Here is a 16,886-nt window from a genome sequence, read left to right on the forward strand (position 1 = left end):
ATTTTTAGGGGTTGTTTAGGTTTTCACGATTTTGCTTAGAAACCGCAAGTCCTATCAAAATGAGACTGAAGAATATGTTGTAGCTATGAAAATTCTCTACAAGATTGACCTTGGGGCGACTATCATAGATAATGCACTGCTGCCAATCGGTCAATTGTCGGAGGAGGCTGCAGAAGCTCGAAATAAACATTTTCGGTCATACAGACAGAATTTTTCAAGAAAATTTTCAAGGGAAGAATGCAACCGTGATATTTATCAAAGATTGCTTCTTACTTCAGATCCACTCATAAGTAGTGAAAGATCGTTAAAGAAAACTTCACACAAGATGTTTTCCAGTGAAGTTATAGAACTATTAGAACCTGTCGAACTCCACACACAATCATGCATTGAGCACGAAGAAGTCGAGATAGAAACATCTTTTAATAAGACAATTTAATTTATTTATAATTTTTATTTATTTATGATTTATGAAAATAAAATGTGTTTTTATTATAAAATATATGTTTTTCTTATTTATTTTGTTAAATAAATACATATTTTTTTAAAAATACTGTCTTTCGAAGCCATTAACGTCCAAAAATATTTTTGGCCGCCTAAATATTTCAAATCGACCACTGTGCGCCGGCAACCATGTTACTATTTTTACTCGCCCAAATTTGTCGTGTAAAAAGTTTTTAAAGAGAGCGTCACTCAGCGCCATTTTTTATTTTTTTTTAGAAGAAGTGAACATTTTAAAAATTGTAAAAACTTTTTAATTCTGTAACAAAGCTAAAGCTGCAAAACACAGAAAACAGCACCTGCGCAACATATTGCCAAAACTGGTCACAAACTGTGAGTACACACGCTACCACTTTTGATGCATGCATCACCATTTTCGTACTTGTAGGGTTGCATTTTTTCGTAATATTGTAAGAAGCGTAATTTTTGTAACAAACATGTACGATTTTACATGCATGTTATGATTCTGTGAGTACACACGCTGCGACTTTTGATGAATGCATCACCAATTTTTTAGTGGTGTTGCAAAAAATAGTTGTGATGGATAGAATGAAAATGTATGAAATGTAAAATTTTATGACTCATCATTTAATTCATTAATACCATTTAGTATGTTACAATTATTTAAAGTACATCATGGATTTAAAATAATGTAATAAAAATAAGTATGTTGTTAGTTTCTTATTGCCTTCATAGTTGAAACTAAATTGCTTGTGTTCCAAATGTGTTTTCAAAAATTCAAAATGCGAATTACAAAAAAAAAATTACACAATTTGATTGCCCAACATTTCGTAAAAATATTTCAATAATTATTACCTGTATCTCGTAGAATGGAATAACCCGAAAGTTGGAAAATACATTTTTACAGATTTTACAAATGTCAAAATTCTTGATAAAGAGGACAAAGATAAAAAAGATATACAATAGAAAGCTTACGAATACAGCAAAAAATACACAATACAATGAACCTCAAAGAAGACACGAATAACATACATAAGTGTTAGCTACAGTATTTCAATATAGATGCATGTGATACTAATTAAGTAGCCGTTAAAATAAACACTTTACAATAATTTAAATTTGTGCACTGACGAAAAAATACTTTATGTAAACTTTATCTAATTTTTTGTAAGTTGTATAAATTAACATGAAGAATTTGATGTAATGCAATGTTTTTAATTAACCCAGATAAAGCCACTGGTCGTTTAAACGCCACAAAAAATTGGTGGCAAAAAATTGACTTAAAACTCCGTTTTTTTTCGAATATTTTTGAGTTTTTTTTTTTTTTGCATTTTGTTATAGTATTGTCTATAACAAAATGCATTTTTTTTTGCATTTTGTTATAGTATTGTCTTCCGTGCGGAGTTGTTTTTCCTCACTTTTTTTCTCCTATCGGACGCCTCCCCAGGTGGTGGATAGGGGAATGCTCGTCAGCGATTGCTCACTGAAGGGTACCGCAAAAATAAAATATGCGGGGCGAACCAAAAAAAAAAGGGGGACAAGGCAGTGTCTGTTCCCACATTGGGCGACTGCAAACAGCGTCTGTACTCCAGTGGAGCGGCTGAATGCGGAGACGGTAAACTCCAAACCCTTTAGAAGGCAACGGGAAACCACTAAAGTAATATCCCATGAAAATCATACAATGAAAATGGAAACACAAAATAACAATCGGCCCTCAGTCTCCGGCCAAACGAGGGTGCTAAGAATCCCCGGAGGTAAAACAAAACTTAACATCGGAACATGGAATGTTCGAAGTCTTTATGAGCTTGGAAAATTGGATAACACCATAAGCGAGATGAAGCGGCTGCAAATAGATATATTGGGTATAAGTGAGACATGGTGGACCGAAAGCTCAGAGTTCTTCTCTGAAAATACAAAGGTTTATCACTCAGGCAATGTTGACGGAATCCACAGAAAGGGCGTTGCTATCTTAGTTAAAAGTAACATTGCACCCAGTGTGACAGGATGCTTCCCGATTTCGGATAGGGTGATGATGATCAAAATATCCGGAAAACCGGTTAACTTGAACGTAATACAAGTGTATGCACCCACATGTGATGGCGACAATCTCGAGGTAGAACAATTTTACAGTGATGTGGAAAAAGTGTTGATAATGACGAAACCCCATGATATCACAATAATACAGGGGGATTTTAATGCGAAAGTTGGAAAGGAAGAAACAACTGATGTTACAGGTAAATTTGGGTTGGGCCAACGTAACGAAAGAGGAGAAAGGCTAATTCAATTTTGCCAAGAACACAAGTTTAAAATTAGTAACACTATGTTCAATCTCCATCCGAGACGATTATATACTTGGAAGTCGCCACAAGACAGCAATAATAATATAGTCAGAAACCAAATCGACTACATAATTATCAATAAGCGATATTCTTCCTGCGTGAGTAGATGCTCCACATATCCCGGTGCTGACGTTCCATCAGATCACACCCTCCTACTTTGTAAGATTGGTATAAAATTGGCTATCACCCGCAGGAGATACCCCCGGAAGAAAATAGATTTCGAAAAGCTTAGCGACCCCTTTATGAAACAAACAATGAAAGATCAAATAAACGCCAAACTATCCTTCGTTGGGGACAACAATGAACAGCAATGGAACAGTTTAAAAGAATCCATCAACAACGTGTCGAAAGATGTATTAGGTACAACTACAACTAGACGGAAGAAGAACAACTGGATAACAGAAGAAATACGTGCACTTCGAGAAGAACGGAGCAAATACAGAAATAATAACTATGAAAAATATTGGGAATTGAATCAAGAAATTAAAACCGCAATTCGTGCCGCGAAAAATGCACAAATAAACAGAGAATGCCAGGAAATTGAAAGATTACAACTTCTCCATGACGATTTCAATCTCCACAAAAAAATGAAAGAGGCATCCGGTATATATGCAAAAAGAACGTCCGCGTTTATTTGCGACGATAATAATGTAGCTCACTACGAACGTGAGGATAAGAGTAAACTATGGGAGAGATATATCAGAAATTTATTTACTGACGAGAGTCGAACCCAGTTCCTAACCAATACACACCAAATCGGTATTCCAGGAAGACTAATCAATGAGGAAGAATTGGAATCGGCAATAAAATCTATGAAAGACAAAAAGGCACCGGGGCCAGATGATATACCTGTCGAAGTACTCAAATTAATAGAAGGAAACAATAAACAACTACTATTGGGGTTGTTTAACCAAATTTATATTACCGGGGAATATCCGCAAGATTGGCTCCAATCAACATTTATACCTATACCCAAGAAAAATAATGCGAATACGTGTGGTGACTTCAGGTTAATTAGTTTAATGAGCCATGCCCTGAAAATATTTCTAAAAATAATACACAGAAGAATATACCCACTATGTGAGGCACACATGGGGCAGACGCAATTTGGATTCAATGAAGGTATGGGAACGCGAGAAGCACTACTTGGACTTAACGTATTAATACAAAAATGTCGAGAAGTTCAAAAAGACGTATATATTTGCTTCGTGGATTATGAGAAAGCATTTGATACGGTGAAACATGATAAACTGATGAATATCTTGACTTCTATTGGGCTAGACGAATGGGATATAAGATGCATTAAAAATCTATACTGGAATCAAGTAGCAAATATTAATGTAGATGGTGAATTAACAGACAATGTTCAAATTTCAAAGGGTGTAAGACAAGGATGTGTTTTGTCTCCCCTTCTATTCAACATATATTCAGAACAAATATTCGTAGAATCCATTGCTAGAAAGAACATTGGTATTGCTATAAACAATACGCTAATTAATAACATCCGTTACGCCGACGATACTACGTTACTAGCAAGCAGTTTTGCGGGGCTACAAAGATTATTAGATGTACTTGTGAAAACAAGCGAAATATATGGATTACGTATTAACATAAAAAAGACCAAATATATGATTGTGAGCCGAAAGTCTGTGGAAACAACTGAACCTATGTTAATAAGTAATACCGAAATAGAAAGAGTTAAAACGTTTAAATACCTGGGAGTCCAGATTAATGATCAGTGGGATATGTCGAAAGAAATCAAGTGCAGAATTGAAATGGCACGAAATTCATTTTTTAAATATAAAAAAACGCTTACAAGTCATGATATAAGCCTAACAACAAAAATGCGCTTTGTTAAATGTTACATATGGCCAGTACTATTATACTCAGCCGAAACCTGGACGGTAAAAGTAACAGATCAGAAAAGATTAAATTCGTTTGAAATGTGGATATATCGCCGTATTTTAAAAATTCGTTGGACTGAACGTATCTCAAATGAAGAAGTGCTTAGACGCATGAATACCGAACTTCAAATTACACGTATGATAAAAACCAGAAAAACTGCCTATTTGGGCCATTTAATGAGGAATGAAAAATATAAGCTGCTCCAAGCCATTATACAGACCAATATCGAAGGAAAAAGATCCAGAGGAAGAAAAGAAACAACATGGATAAGTAACATTAAAGAATGGACGGGTGTGCAAAACGAACGAATTCTTTTAAATGCCGCCAGAAACCGAAGCCTTTCGATAATCGAATAGAACATATTTAATTGTACTATAATATTAACAATTAGTTAAGTTAATTTATGTAACACTGCATTATAATTGTATGATCGCTAACATCCGAACACGGATTGGCAAATAAAGAAGAAGAAGATAGTATTGTCTGTTATCTGTCATTTCACGCTTATAAAGCATCATTTGTCCTATGCATTTCCATGCAATTGGCCTAAAACCTAAAAAAATCGACTTTTTTGCAGTTTTCGATTTTTTATGAAAAAATTAAATATGCGATAAAAATTTAATCATAAATGTTAGAATCGTCAGGGACTAGTTAGGAATATAGTAAGAGTATTTTCTCAATCAAAAAGCAAGGGATTGGCATGTACACCTATCACGGTGCTCTTGAATCAAATTTAAATGGAAGGTGCTTACACCTGGGAAGTTTTAGCGGATTTTGAAACTACAATGTTCATAGATGAGAAAAATCAAAAAACAAACAAATCGCCGGAGCGTTTTTTAAATAAATCGCGATTCACGTTGACATTTTTAGGGGTTGTTTAGGTTTTCACGATTTTGCTTAGAAACCGCAAGTCCTATCAAAATGAGACTGAAGAATATGTTGTAGCTATGAAAATTCTCTACAAGATTGACCTTTTCGGTATTTTCGTTGGTTTTACCATTTTTGAGATATTGAAGTTCAAATTGGGACAATGCACTGACTGTATCGCCCCCTTATAAAACAATGTCATGAAGGGTGCGTCTTAACTAACTTTTAATGAAAACCGCTTACACAGGGGAAGTTTTTGTGAATTCTGAAACAGCAATGTTCATAGATGAGAAAAAACCAAAAACAAACAAATCGCCGGAGCGCTTTTTAAATAAATCGCGATTCACGTTGACATTTTTAGGGGTTGTTTAGGTTTTCACGATTTTGCTTAGAAACCGCAAGTCCTATCAATTCAATTCAATTCAATTCAATTGTTTCTTTATTTTCTTAATAACGTTATAAAAGTGAATACAATTTTAACAAATTGGGTTTCTTAGAGATATTTGTATAAAGAAACATACAGCATGGTTTATTTTAACCGTCTGCTGGACGCAAGTCCTATCAAAATGAGACTGAAGAATATGTTGTAGCTATGAAAATTCTCTACAAGATTGACCTTTTCGGTATTTTCGTTGGTTTTACCATTTTTGAGATATTGAAGTTCAAATTGGGACAATGCACTGACTGTATCGCCCCCTTATAAAACAATGTCATGAAGGGTGCGTCTTAACTAACTTTTAATGAAAACCGCTTACACAGGGGAAGTTTTTGTGAATTCTGAAACAGCAATGTTCATAGATGAGAAAAAACCAAAAACAAGAAAAAATCGCTGGAGAAATTTTTAAATAAATCGCGGTCAAAATTCACATTTTTAGGTGTTTTTTAGGTTTTCACGATTTTGGTTGGAAATCGCAAGTCCAATCGAAGTGGATCTAAAGAAAATGTTGTAGCTGTGAAAATTCTCTACAGGATTGACGTTTATGATTTGTTCTCAGACTGTACCATTTATGAGTAAAGAATCTCAGTTTAGATTTTTAGGTTTTTTTGTTAGGGTTTCGCGATTTTGCTTGAATACGGTAAGTCTTATCGGCACTGGACCTGAGAAAATCTTATAGATGTGAAAATTCTCTACAAGACTGGCTTATGTAATTTTTCCTAGGTTGTACCATTTTTTAGATATATAAGTTTAAGTTGGGAAATTGCAGTAATGACATTGTTTTATAAGGAGGCGATACAGAATTGAATTGAATTTGAATTGTCCCAATTTCAACTTCTATATCTCAAAAGTTGTAAAACCTACGAAAATATCATTAAGGTCAATCTGGTAGAGAATTTTGATAGCTAAAACATTTTCTTTATTACCATTTTGATAGGACTTGCGGTTTCCAAGCAAAAATCGCAAAAACCTAAACAACCCCTAGAAATGTCGACTCGAATCGCGATTTATTTAAAAAGCGCTCCGGCGATTTTTTTTTTTTTTTGTTTTTCCTCTTCTATGAACATTGTAGTTTCAGAATCCGCAAAAACTTCCCAGGTGCAAGCACCTTCCATTTATATTTGATTCAAGACCACCGTGCCATATTACCCTTCAAAGTTTTTGGCACTTCTAAAAGAAGGCCCGATTGCAGGAAAACTACACGTTTTAGAGAAAAAAGTAATTTTTTTTAAAAATGCTTGAAAAGACTCGATAACACTGTGCAACAAAATTCATTTTTTTTCAAAATGATAGGAAAAGCCGAGTTGATTATGAAAGTAGAGCTAAAAATATGAGACACGTGTATCGGCGTTTTAAAAGTTTACGTCGGAAAGTAACCAAAATAGGCGGGGCAAGTTACGCCCATTTTTAATTTTTTCGAAATATTCGAGTTAAGATATCTTTGAATCCTTGCATTTTAGGTATATAGTGTCTTTGGCAACTTTACAGAGGAGTATGTGGCCAATATTTTTGTTAAAAATTTTAACCCTCATGCGTTTCATCAAAGGGGTCTTTTTTGTCCTTTTTTCAAAAATCTTTCAAAAACTCCTTAAAAATGTGATTGTATCAAATCCAAATATTCTACAAAATTGTTCGCCATAAAATTTTACTATAGGTCTCAGAATACACCAAATCTGTAACTCTTGTCTAATCGTCAGAAATCTCAAAAATGAAAAACACGTTTTAGGGTTAAAGTCGGACTTCATCTGAGTTTATTCAAAATTGTCCCACAAAACGCAATTTTAGAGAGATGATGTCAGAGACAAAAATATTCTTCGTCAAATTTCACAATGGGTCACCAAAGAAGTGAAATATCTTTTTATATTTTATATCATGAAAATATCAGTATCAATTTTGCTGAAAAAACATGAAAATATTTCCCAATTTTTTTGATTGAAAAATTGTTCCTTCTTTTTTCGAGTTGGTACATGGAAGTAATATGAAACTTGGTTATAGGTGAAAAGTGTGAAAGGATGAAATATTCTACACAAAATTTCACTATGAGTTTCAAAATAAACTATAATCTATGTATATTATTTCCTTAAAAAATTAGATAACAAATTTATATATATTAGGATGAAATTATATGTTTTAATTTTGGATTGTTAATTTTACATAATTCCATACTGGATCAAAATCTAGCAAAATCCTTTACTTTTTGGAAAAATTGTTAAAGAAAGAAATGTTCCAAATGAAATTTCATTATGGGTCTCTGAATAAAAGAAATCTGTAACCATAGCATATAACATTCTTAGTAGCACTTGTTTTTGATATATATGTTTTAGGGCAATATTTCCCAATTTTCATACAGATTGTCGTTGTGATTGGATACTGTAAATATCATATTGATGGTTTTTCGTTGTGAATACATACCGAAGATGTTGTACGTTCCATTCATAATGCTTTTGAAATATTTGTGGTACATATATATTTGGAATATAAAAAAACCCACATTGGACGTGCCCAAATTCCGTATTTTTAGTACTTTCAACTTAAATTCCGTAGTTTGGATAAGCCATTGGTTGCTTATATTGTAACTGAAAATATATTAGAGGTCTGCGGCTATGGTCAAGTGAAAATATAGTTGTCATATGGGCTCTCACATGCACAATTTGGTGTGGTCCAAAAACTACAATGATGGGGCTAACTCCTACTTTGGTGGCATTTACGGAATAAACCTTAGAAATTGACATAAATGACTATATCGTAACTGGGTTCGTTATGGTCATTCATGATGCAGCTATTTATGTCAAATGCTAGTGTTAATTCCGTAAATGCCACCAAAGTAGGAGTTAGCCCCATCATTGTAGTTTTTGGACCACACCAAATTGTGCATGTGAGAGCCCATATGACAACTATATTTTCACTTGACCATAGCCGCAGACCTCTAATATATTTTCAGTTACAATATAAGCAACCAATGGCTTATCCAAACTACGGAATTTAAGTTGAAAGTACTAAAAATACGCAATTTGGGCAGGTCCGATGTGGGTTTTTTTATATTCCAAATATATATGTACCACAAATATTTCAAAAGCATTATGAATGGAACGTACAACATCTTCGGTATGAATTCACAACGAAAAACCATCAATATGATATTTACAGTATCCAATCACAACGACAATCTGTATGAAAATTGGGAAATATTGCCCTAAAACATATACATATATCAAAAACAAGTGCTACTAAGAATGTTATATGCTATGGTTACAGATTTCTTTTATTCAGAGACCCATAATGAAATTTCATTTGGAACATTTCTTTCTTTAACAATTTTTCCAAAAAGTAAAGGATTTTGCTAGATTTTGATCCAGTATGGAATTATGTAAAATTAACAATCCAAAATTAAAACATATAATTTCATCCTAATATATATAAATTTGTTATCTAATTTTTTAAGGAAATAATATACATAGATATATAGTTTATTTTGAAACTCATAGTGAAATTTTGTGTAGAATATTTCATCCTTTCACACTTTTCACCTATAACCAAGTTTCATATTACTTCCATGTACCAACTCGAAAAAAGAAGGAACAATTTTTCATCAAAAAAATTGGGAAATATTTTCATGTTTTTTCAGCAAAATTGATACTGATATTTTCATGATATAAAATATAAAAAGATATTTCACTTCTTTGGTGACCCATTGTGAAATTTGACGAAGAATATTTTTGTCTCTGACATCATCTCTCTAAAATTGCGTTTTGTGGGACAATTTTGAATAAACTCAGATGAAGTCCGACTTTAACCCTAAAACGTGTTTTTCATTTTTGAGATTTCTGACGATTAGACAAGAGTTACAGATTTGGTGTATTCTGAGACCTATAGTAAAATTTTATGGCGAACAATTTTGTAGAATATTTGGATTTGATACAATCACATTTTTAAGGAGTTTTTGAAAGATTTTTGAAAAAAGGACAAAAAAGACCCCTTTGATGAAACGCATGAGGGTTAAAATTTTTTAACAAAAATATTGGCCACATATTCCTCTGTAAAGTTGCCAAAGACACTATATACCTAAAATTCAAGGATTCAAAGATATTTTAACTCGAATATTTCGAAAAAATTAAAAATGGGCGGAACTTGCCCCGCCTATTTTGGTTACTTTCCGACGTAAACTTTTAAAACGCCGATACACGTGTCTCATATTTTTAGCTCTACTTTCATAATCTACTCGATTTTCCTCGTCATTTTTTTTTGTTGTCGCACAGTGTAATATAATATTCATAAACAATTTTAATTTTACTCGCAAAAAAATTCTCGGCGTTAAGTGGGTTAAATAGAAGCATCCCCTGATGATGTCAACAAAAATTTACGAAACGTCGGGATAAATGAAGTAAAAGGAATTTTGTTTACTCAACTTAGGCCTGCAAGCTTGAAAAAAACCCAAACGAGCAAATATATTGTTGTTTTCGTCAAAAATCAATCAAACATTGAACAACAGATGATTGAGAAACAACTGGGAAAAATTCTTCTAGCAACCTTTAGCAAGTTCTCAGCAACCAACTGTCAAAATTTTTCTCTCATTTCGCTCTCTTTTACTAAACTCTTGTTCAAAAAGACAGCATTTAGCTCAACGATGTGCAAAAATATCATGGCAGAATAATACAGGTACTGAGACTTGTCAAACTTGATTTAATAGTTTCATTTCGCTCGCTTTTACCGAACTCTTGTGCAAAAAGACAGCATTTAGCTCAACGATGTGCAAAAACATAATGGCACAATAATACAGGTACTGAGACTTGTCAAACTTGATTTAATAGTTTAACTTAATATCTCCAAAATTAATAACTGTAACGATTTTTTTGAATTATTCGTTTATTAAAATTTTTTGAATGAAATTTATTTGCCCATTTTGTTTTTGAAAGATTTCGAAATAATTATTACAAATTATCACGTGAAAAGACTCAGCTACTGCAAGAGTTTGCCAACTTTCAGCAAAAGAACTGTTAAAATGACTCTATCGACTCACTCTCTTTGGATGTACTTTTGTGTTAAGAGACAACATTCTGTACATTCTGTAAACATTTTACAAATAGTTACAAATTTTTGGTTAAACTATTATGTTTCTCTTATATATGATCTATTCCAGTACCTGCAAGATTCTACTATTCATGAAATTTAGGCAATATTATCTTTTATACATTTTCCAAAAATAGTAGATTTTTGCAGATTGTGTAACAAAGCAAGAAACAACACTAGCTTTGTAACAATTCCCTATATTATCATATTCATAGGGGACGGACCCGGATACTGGGTTTTTTCACCCGAAAGTCGGCAGCAAAACCGGGTTGTACCGATTATTATTGGAAAGCTTATGGAAATACCAACAAGTAGTTGCACCGATTATTATTGGAAGCTTATGAAAATACCAACAAGTGGTGACACAAGATCTATTTACGTAAGTAGCACAACAACAACTCCATTTTGACCGAAAATTCTTCAAGCTTTCAAAATGTTTGTTTTACGTTTCAGCTCGGATCGGGACGACAATATAATTTTTATTTTGGAAGTTTACACTTTCCGAGATATGGGCCTCCGAAGTTCCGAAAATTCGTTTGTTAAAGGCCGGTTACTCAGAGAAAAATTTACAGTATAAAAGATATTTTTTTCGTGGCCGAAATTTACACTTGTCCATAGGAGAAAGCGTTAAATACCCGGCCGAAGATAATTTTGTTCGCGTATCATGTTAGCTCAACTTGTTCCCAATGCTTCAGCCACTACATTCATCTTATGCCCATATTATTCACAACAAAATTTGACAGATTGAGACCAACCACCTGGCCTGAGAAAAATTTAGGAACAAATTTCCAGTTAGGAGGGTTGGCGTTTTTTGTTTGGGATGACGACTTCTATTTTGTTTTTCAAAATAGTCAGGCTTAATCCCATAGTCGTTGTTTTAATATTTTATTAAAACAACTTTAATTTACTAGGGGAAAAAATGGGGGATGTTTACCAAGGGGTAAGGCAGGGAATACTATAGTTTCAGATCTCGCCACAGATCTTCATCAGTTCCCTTGTTTCTCACTCTCCCTTGTTTCTCACGACTCACTCTCTTTGGATGTACTTTTGTGTTAAGAGACAACATTCTGTACATTCTGTAAACATTTTACAAATAGTTACAAATTTTTGGTTAAACTATTATGTTTCTCTTATATATGATCTATTCCAGTACCTGCAAGATTCTACTATTCATGAAATTTAGGCAATATTTTCTTTTATACATTTTCCAAAAATAGTAGATTTTTGCAGATTGTGTAACAAAGCAAGAAACAACACTAGCTTTGTAACAATTCCCTATATTATCATATTCATAGGGGACGGACCCGGATACTGGGTTTTTTCACCCGAAAGTCGGCAGCAAAACCGGGTTGTACCGATTATTATTGGAAAGCTTATGGAAATACCAACAAGTAGTTGCACCGATTATTATTGGAAGCTTATGAAAATACCAACAAGTGGTGACACAAGATCTATTTACGTAAGTAGCACAACAACAACTCCATTTTGACCGAAAATTCTTCAAGCTTTCAAAATGTTTGTTTTACGTTTCAGCTCGGATCGGGACGACAATATAATTTTTATTTTGGAAGTTTACACTTTCCGAGATATGGGCCTCCGAAGTTCCGAAAATTCGTTTGTTAAAGGCCGGTTACTCAGAGAAAAATTTACAGTATAAAAGATATTTTTTTCGTGGCCGAAATTTACACTTGTCCATAGGAGAAAGCGTTAAATACCCGGCCGAAGATAATTTTGTTCGCGTATCATGTTAGCTCAACTTGTTCCCAATGCTTCAGCCACTACATTCATCTTATGCCCATATTATTCACAACAAAATTTGACAGATTGAGACCAACCACCTGGCCTGAGAAAAATTTAGGAACAAATTTCCAGTTAGGAGGGTTGGCGTTTTTTGTTTGGGATGACGACTTCTATTTTGTTTTTCAAAATAGTCAGGCTTAATCCCATAGTCGTTGTTTTAATATTTTATTAAAACAACTTTAATTTACTAGGGGAAAAAATGGGGGATGTTTACCAAGGGGTAAGGCAGGGAATACTATAGTTTCAGATCTCGCCACAGATCTTCATCAGTTCCCTTGTTTCTTGTTTTCTTTGCGCACGTACGTATCTATTTGAGCTAGTAATTGACACTTGGGTATAAAAAGTTTCTTGTTGAAAAACAAGAAACAAGGGAACTGATGAAGATCTGTGGCGGGATCTGAAACTATAGTATTCCCTGCCTTACCCCTTGGTAAACATCGCCAATTTTTTCCCACTAATAAATTAAAGTTGTTTTAATAAAATATTAAAACAACGACTATGGGATTAAGCCTGACTATTTTGAAAAACAAAATAGAAGTCGTCATCCGAAACAATAAACGCCAATCCTCCTAATTGTGAGACCGGGCACCGTCGAAATGTTGTTTATTGCTGTAGTATGCAAAACCAACAAATTAGTTATGTGTTTTTTTCGTCGAGAATCGACAAACGCATAGCAGTGGGAAAGATTTGGTTTTGTTTGCAAGTGAAGTTGCTAGAGTTTAGGTAGTGCCAAAGAAATTCTCGATCAGAGTGTTTCTCTGCGCACGTATCTATTTGACCTAGCAATTGACAATTGGGTATAAAAAGTTTCTTGTTGAAAAACAAGAAACAAGGGAACTGATGAAGATCTGTGGCGAGATCTGAAACTATAGTATTCCCTGCCTTACCCCTTGGTAAACATCGCCAATTTTTTTCCACTAATAAATTAAAGTTAATAAATATAATATTAAAACAACGACTATGGGATTAAGCCTAACTATTTTGAAAAACAAAAAAAGGAACAAATTTCTTTTACCGACAGTTCGCAAATGTTTTTTTTTTTTTTATCGTAAGTTTCTTTTAATAGCCGGCAATCGGCCGGGGATTTAAGACTTCCTCCTATGGACAGGAGCCAATCTCGGGAACGGGACCAACTTTTTCTTTTAAATTAAAATTTTTCTCTAAGTAGCAGTCCTTTCAACAAGGGAATTTTCGGAACTTTAGAGTCCCATAACTCGGGAAGTATACATTTCCCCAACAAAAGTTATACAGCCTTGGAATCAGCATAAAAAGCACTATCTGTGGTAATAATTTCATATTTTTTCGAATACTGTAGGTGAAGGAAAGATATGCCAAAATTTACCTTTGATCGCTTTTGAGGGATTTTGTATATTACTCCATTGTTGCTGTAAGCGATGAGAATATAATTTAATTCGGACATCACATTCCTGGTGTTCTAAGTTATGTGAATCCATTGCCCCAACATCAATCATATTTCTAAAACAGAGCAAAGAAATTACAACAAGCACACATATATAAAAACATTTACTTTACATTGCCGTATTTTGCACAAGGCGACATAATGCATTTTGTTGATCATCTTTTTTCGGAAGAGATTGACAATCTGCACTGATGTTATCTGAATTTGTTCTCCTTAAGGCTGGACTGTTGTTCACAGTATCTGATAGCAAATGAGTTCTCTCGCTGGGTTCATATCCCTAAAAAAGAGGAAAATAAATTTTAATTTTGGGCGTTAGAATAACTTGCTTATCAGTTCCTAAACTGAAAACAAGAATCAGTTTTTGTAGCAACGCATTACATTATAGCCCTGTTCCAGAACTAAAAAGTTTTTACAATTTTTACCAATTTTACACATTTTGCGTTCCCGTACACAAAATTTATATGAAAATCGTTTACGACTTTTAAAACTTTTACGACTTTTACCACTTTTGCTCTGTTCCAGTACTGCAAGAATCTACTAATTTTTACTATTTTTGTCGATAACATAAAGGAAAAATTGTTATCGTAGTAAAAAATAGTAGCTTCTTGCAGGTTCTGGAACAGAGCATTTATAAAGTACGGGAACAGGCCAATTATGTATGTTCGTTCGTGTTTCCTCTGTATCCAGACTCAGAATTCTTCGCAACCTGGACTGGTTGCTTCCAAAGGAATTTGGAGAGAGGTGATTGGGCTTAGCTGGGCAGCTAAACAAATGCCAAAAGTGTGTCTCCAAGTAATCAGTAATCAACAGTGATGGCAAATGATTTAACGACTTACTTGATTTGAAATATCCTCATTGCAATGTAAACAACCACAAAAAAATGTAGAAATACAACTCCAAATTGGCCGAACGTATTCCATTACAATAAAATGAATAAAATGATATATTTCACTGTTGAACTGGAACAAAGGCAGTCTCCAAATCAGATGTTTACAAATAGTACCAGTGTTGCCATAGTAATATAACGCAAACATAAGTAAGTGTTTGTTTACACATTGAAATTTATGGTGCAATTAATTTTTTCAATAATGGGTACTTTACACGATATGTATTTTACATATGGGTTGTCACTTTTTATATACAAAATGTATACGCAAAGTGACAACCCATATGTAAAATACATATCGTGTAAAGTACCCATTAGTTGCGTCTTTTTACTTTTTTAGTAATGCTTGGTTTACATTTACCTGCACTCGATTTCAACTGTCAATTAGGTAAATATTAAATGAAATCCAATGGTAAATGAAATCCAAACGTAAATGTAAACCTATAGTATGTTTACATTTACGAAATCCTCTCGATTTCAACTGTCAATTCCATTGCTTAAACGTCAAATGAAATCCAATGGATTTCAGATGATTTTTCATTTGACGTATACTCAAAGAAATTCGCAGTTGAAATCGAGTGGATTTCGTAAATGTAAACCAAGCACTAGCATAATGGTACGTTTATTTAACAAACCCACTGGATTTTGAATGTCAATTCCATTGCATACACGTCTAGCAATTCCTCATAAGGAAGGTTATACCCCGGTTACAATTAACAGGATTTACCCAGTGGATTTTGGATTTCAAATGTCAATTCCATAGCGCAAACGTCAAATAAATCCTCTCGAAATGGGTTAACCCAGCAAAAAACTCTAGTGTAACCGCACTATTAACCCGACAAAAGCCTATAATATAAACAGCCTATAAAATTTAATCAGTTTCAGTACGTAAAACGGCGATTGCATTCGGCCTTTTTGCAGGGTTAACCTTCTTTATGAGGATTTATTTGCCGTTTGCGATATGAAATTGGTTTTAGCAAATCCGGTTAACTGCAAACGGGGTATAAGCACATTTATACGAGCTGTGTTCCTTTACTTACCTGAGGTTACCATTTTTGCCATTTGTTACCGTTTTTAACCTGCAAAGCGTTCCTTAGCCCCGAAAAATGGCAAAACTGGAAGCAATTTTTAAGAGAGTGAGAGTGGAGAGAGAGCGAAAATGGCTTTATCTTCTACCACAGGCTACCAGCAGTGATGCCAGATAAGTTTGGTCGAAAATCGGCAATTTTCGAGTGCCAAAATCGTCAAATCGACAAAATAATATTAAAAATCGGCAAAAATCGGCAAATTAAATAACGTTTATTTCAGTTCAAATTATTGCTATATTTAATAAGCATAATTTAAAAAATAACAATATAAGTACAACCAAACAATTAACCATCCATAAACCAAGGCAATAATTCACAATATGTATAAATATAAATGGAAAGAGAATTAATTAAATAAATGGTTTTACTATATACATATGCAGTATAAATTTATAAGTACGTGTATATATGAGATCAATATATTCTCAATTCAGTCAAGCTAAACGAAACTTATACAAATATTGTCTTAAGAGGTTAATTAAAAAGGTGATTGTTTTTGTATTGGAATTTTAAAATGTTGGTTTACAATTAAATTCAATTTCAAAAACATTTGCATTTGAAAAACCAAAAGTTCTAGGACAGAGAAGCCATCCCACAGTCGATACGTCTGAAGAGCTGC

The 16,886-nt window shown here is 33.6% G+C and overlaps 1 protein-coding gene across 3 annotated transcripts in view; it reads right to left on the bottom strand.

Moving 5' to 3' along the window:
- The window catches only part of Lamtor1 (Late endosomal/lysosomal adaptor, MAPK and MTOR activator 1), a 76,215-nt gene extending 60,927 nt beyond the window's left edge, over nt 1-15,288 (bottom strand). Inside the window, exons 1-3 of one of the 3 annotated variants that reach the window (XM_073981503.1) lie at nt 14,716-15,049; nt 14,407-14,570; nt 14,216-14,349 (exon numbers count right to left, since the gene is read on the bottom strand). In XM_073981503.1, coding sequence (XP_073837604.1) covers nt 14,216-14,349; nt 14,407-14,570; nt 14,716-14,859 — 442 coding nt within the window. In that variant the 5' untranslated portion in view covers nt 14,860-15,049. Of the gene's footprint in view, nt 1-14,215; nt 14,350-14,406; nt 14,571-14,715; nt 15,050-15,129 lie in introns of those variants that run through there. The other 2 variants (XM_073981504.1, XM_073981502.1) reach the window with 2 other exon arrangements.
- Nucleotides 15,289-16,886: the final 1,598 nt, after the last annotated feature.

The sequence above is a fragment of the Musca autumnalis genome, unplaced genomic scaffold (genome assembly GCF_047663935.1).
Source record: "Musca autumnalis isolate F117 unplaced genomic scaffold, ASM4766393v1 scaffold_4, whole genome shotgun sequence".
Lineage (NCBI taxonomy): Eukaryota > Metazoa > Arthropoda > Insecta > Diptera > Muscidae > Musca > Musca autumnalis.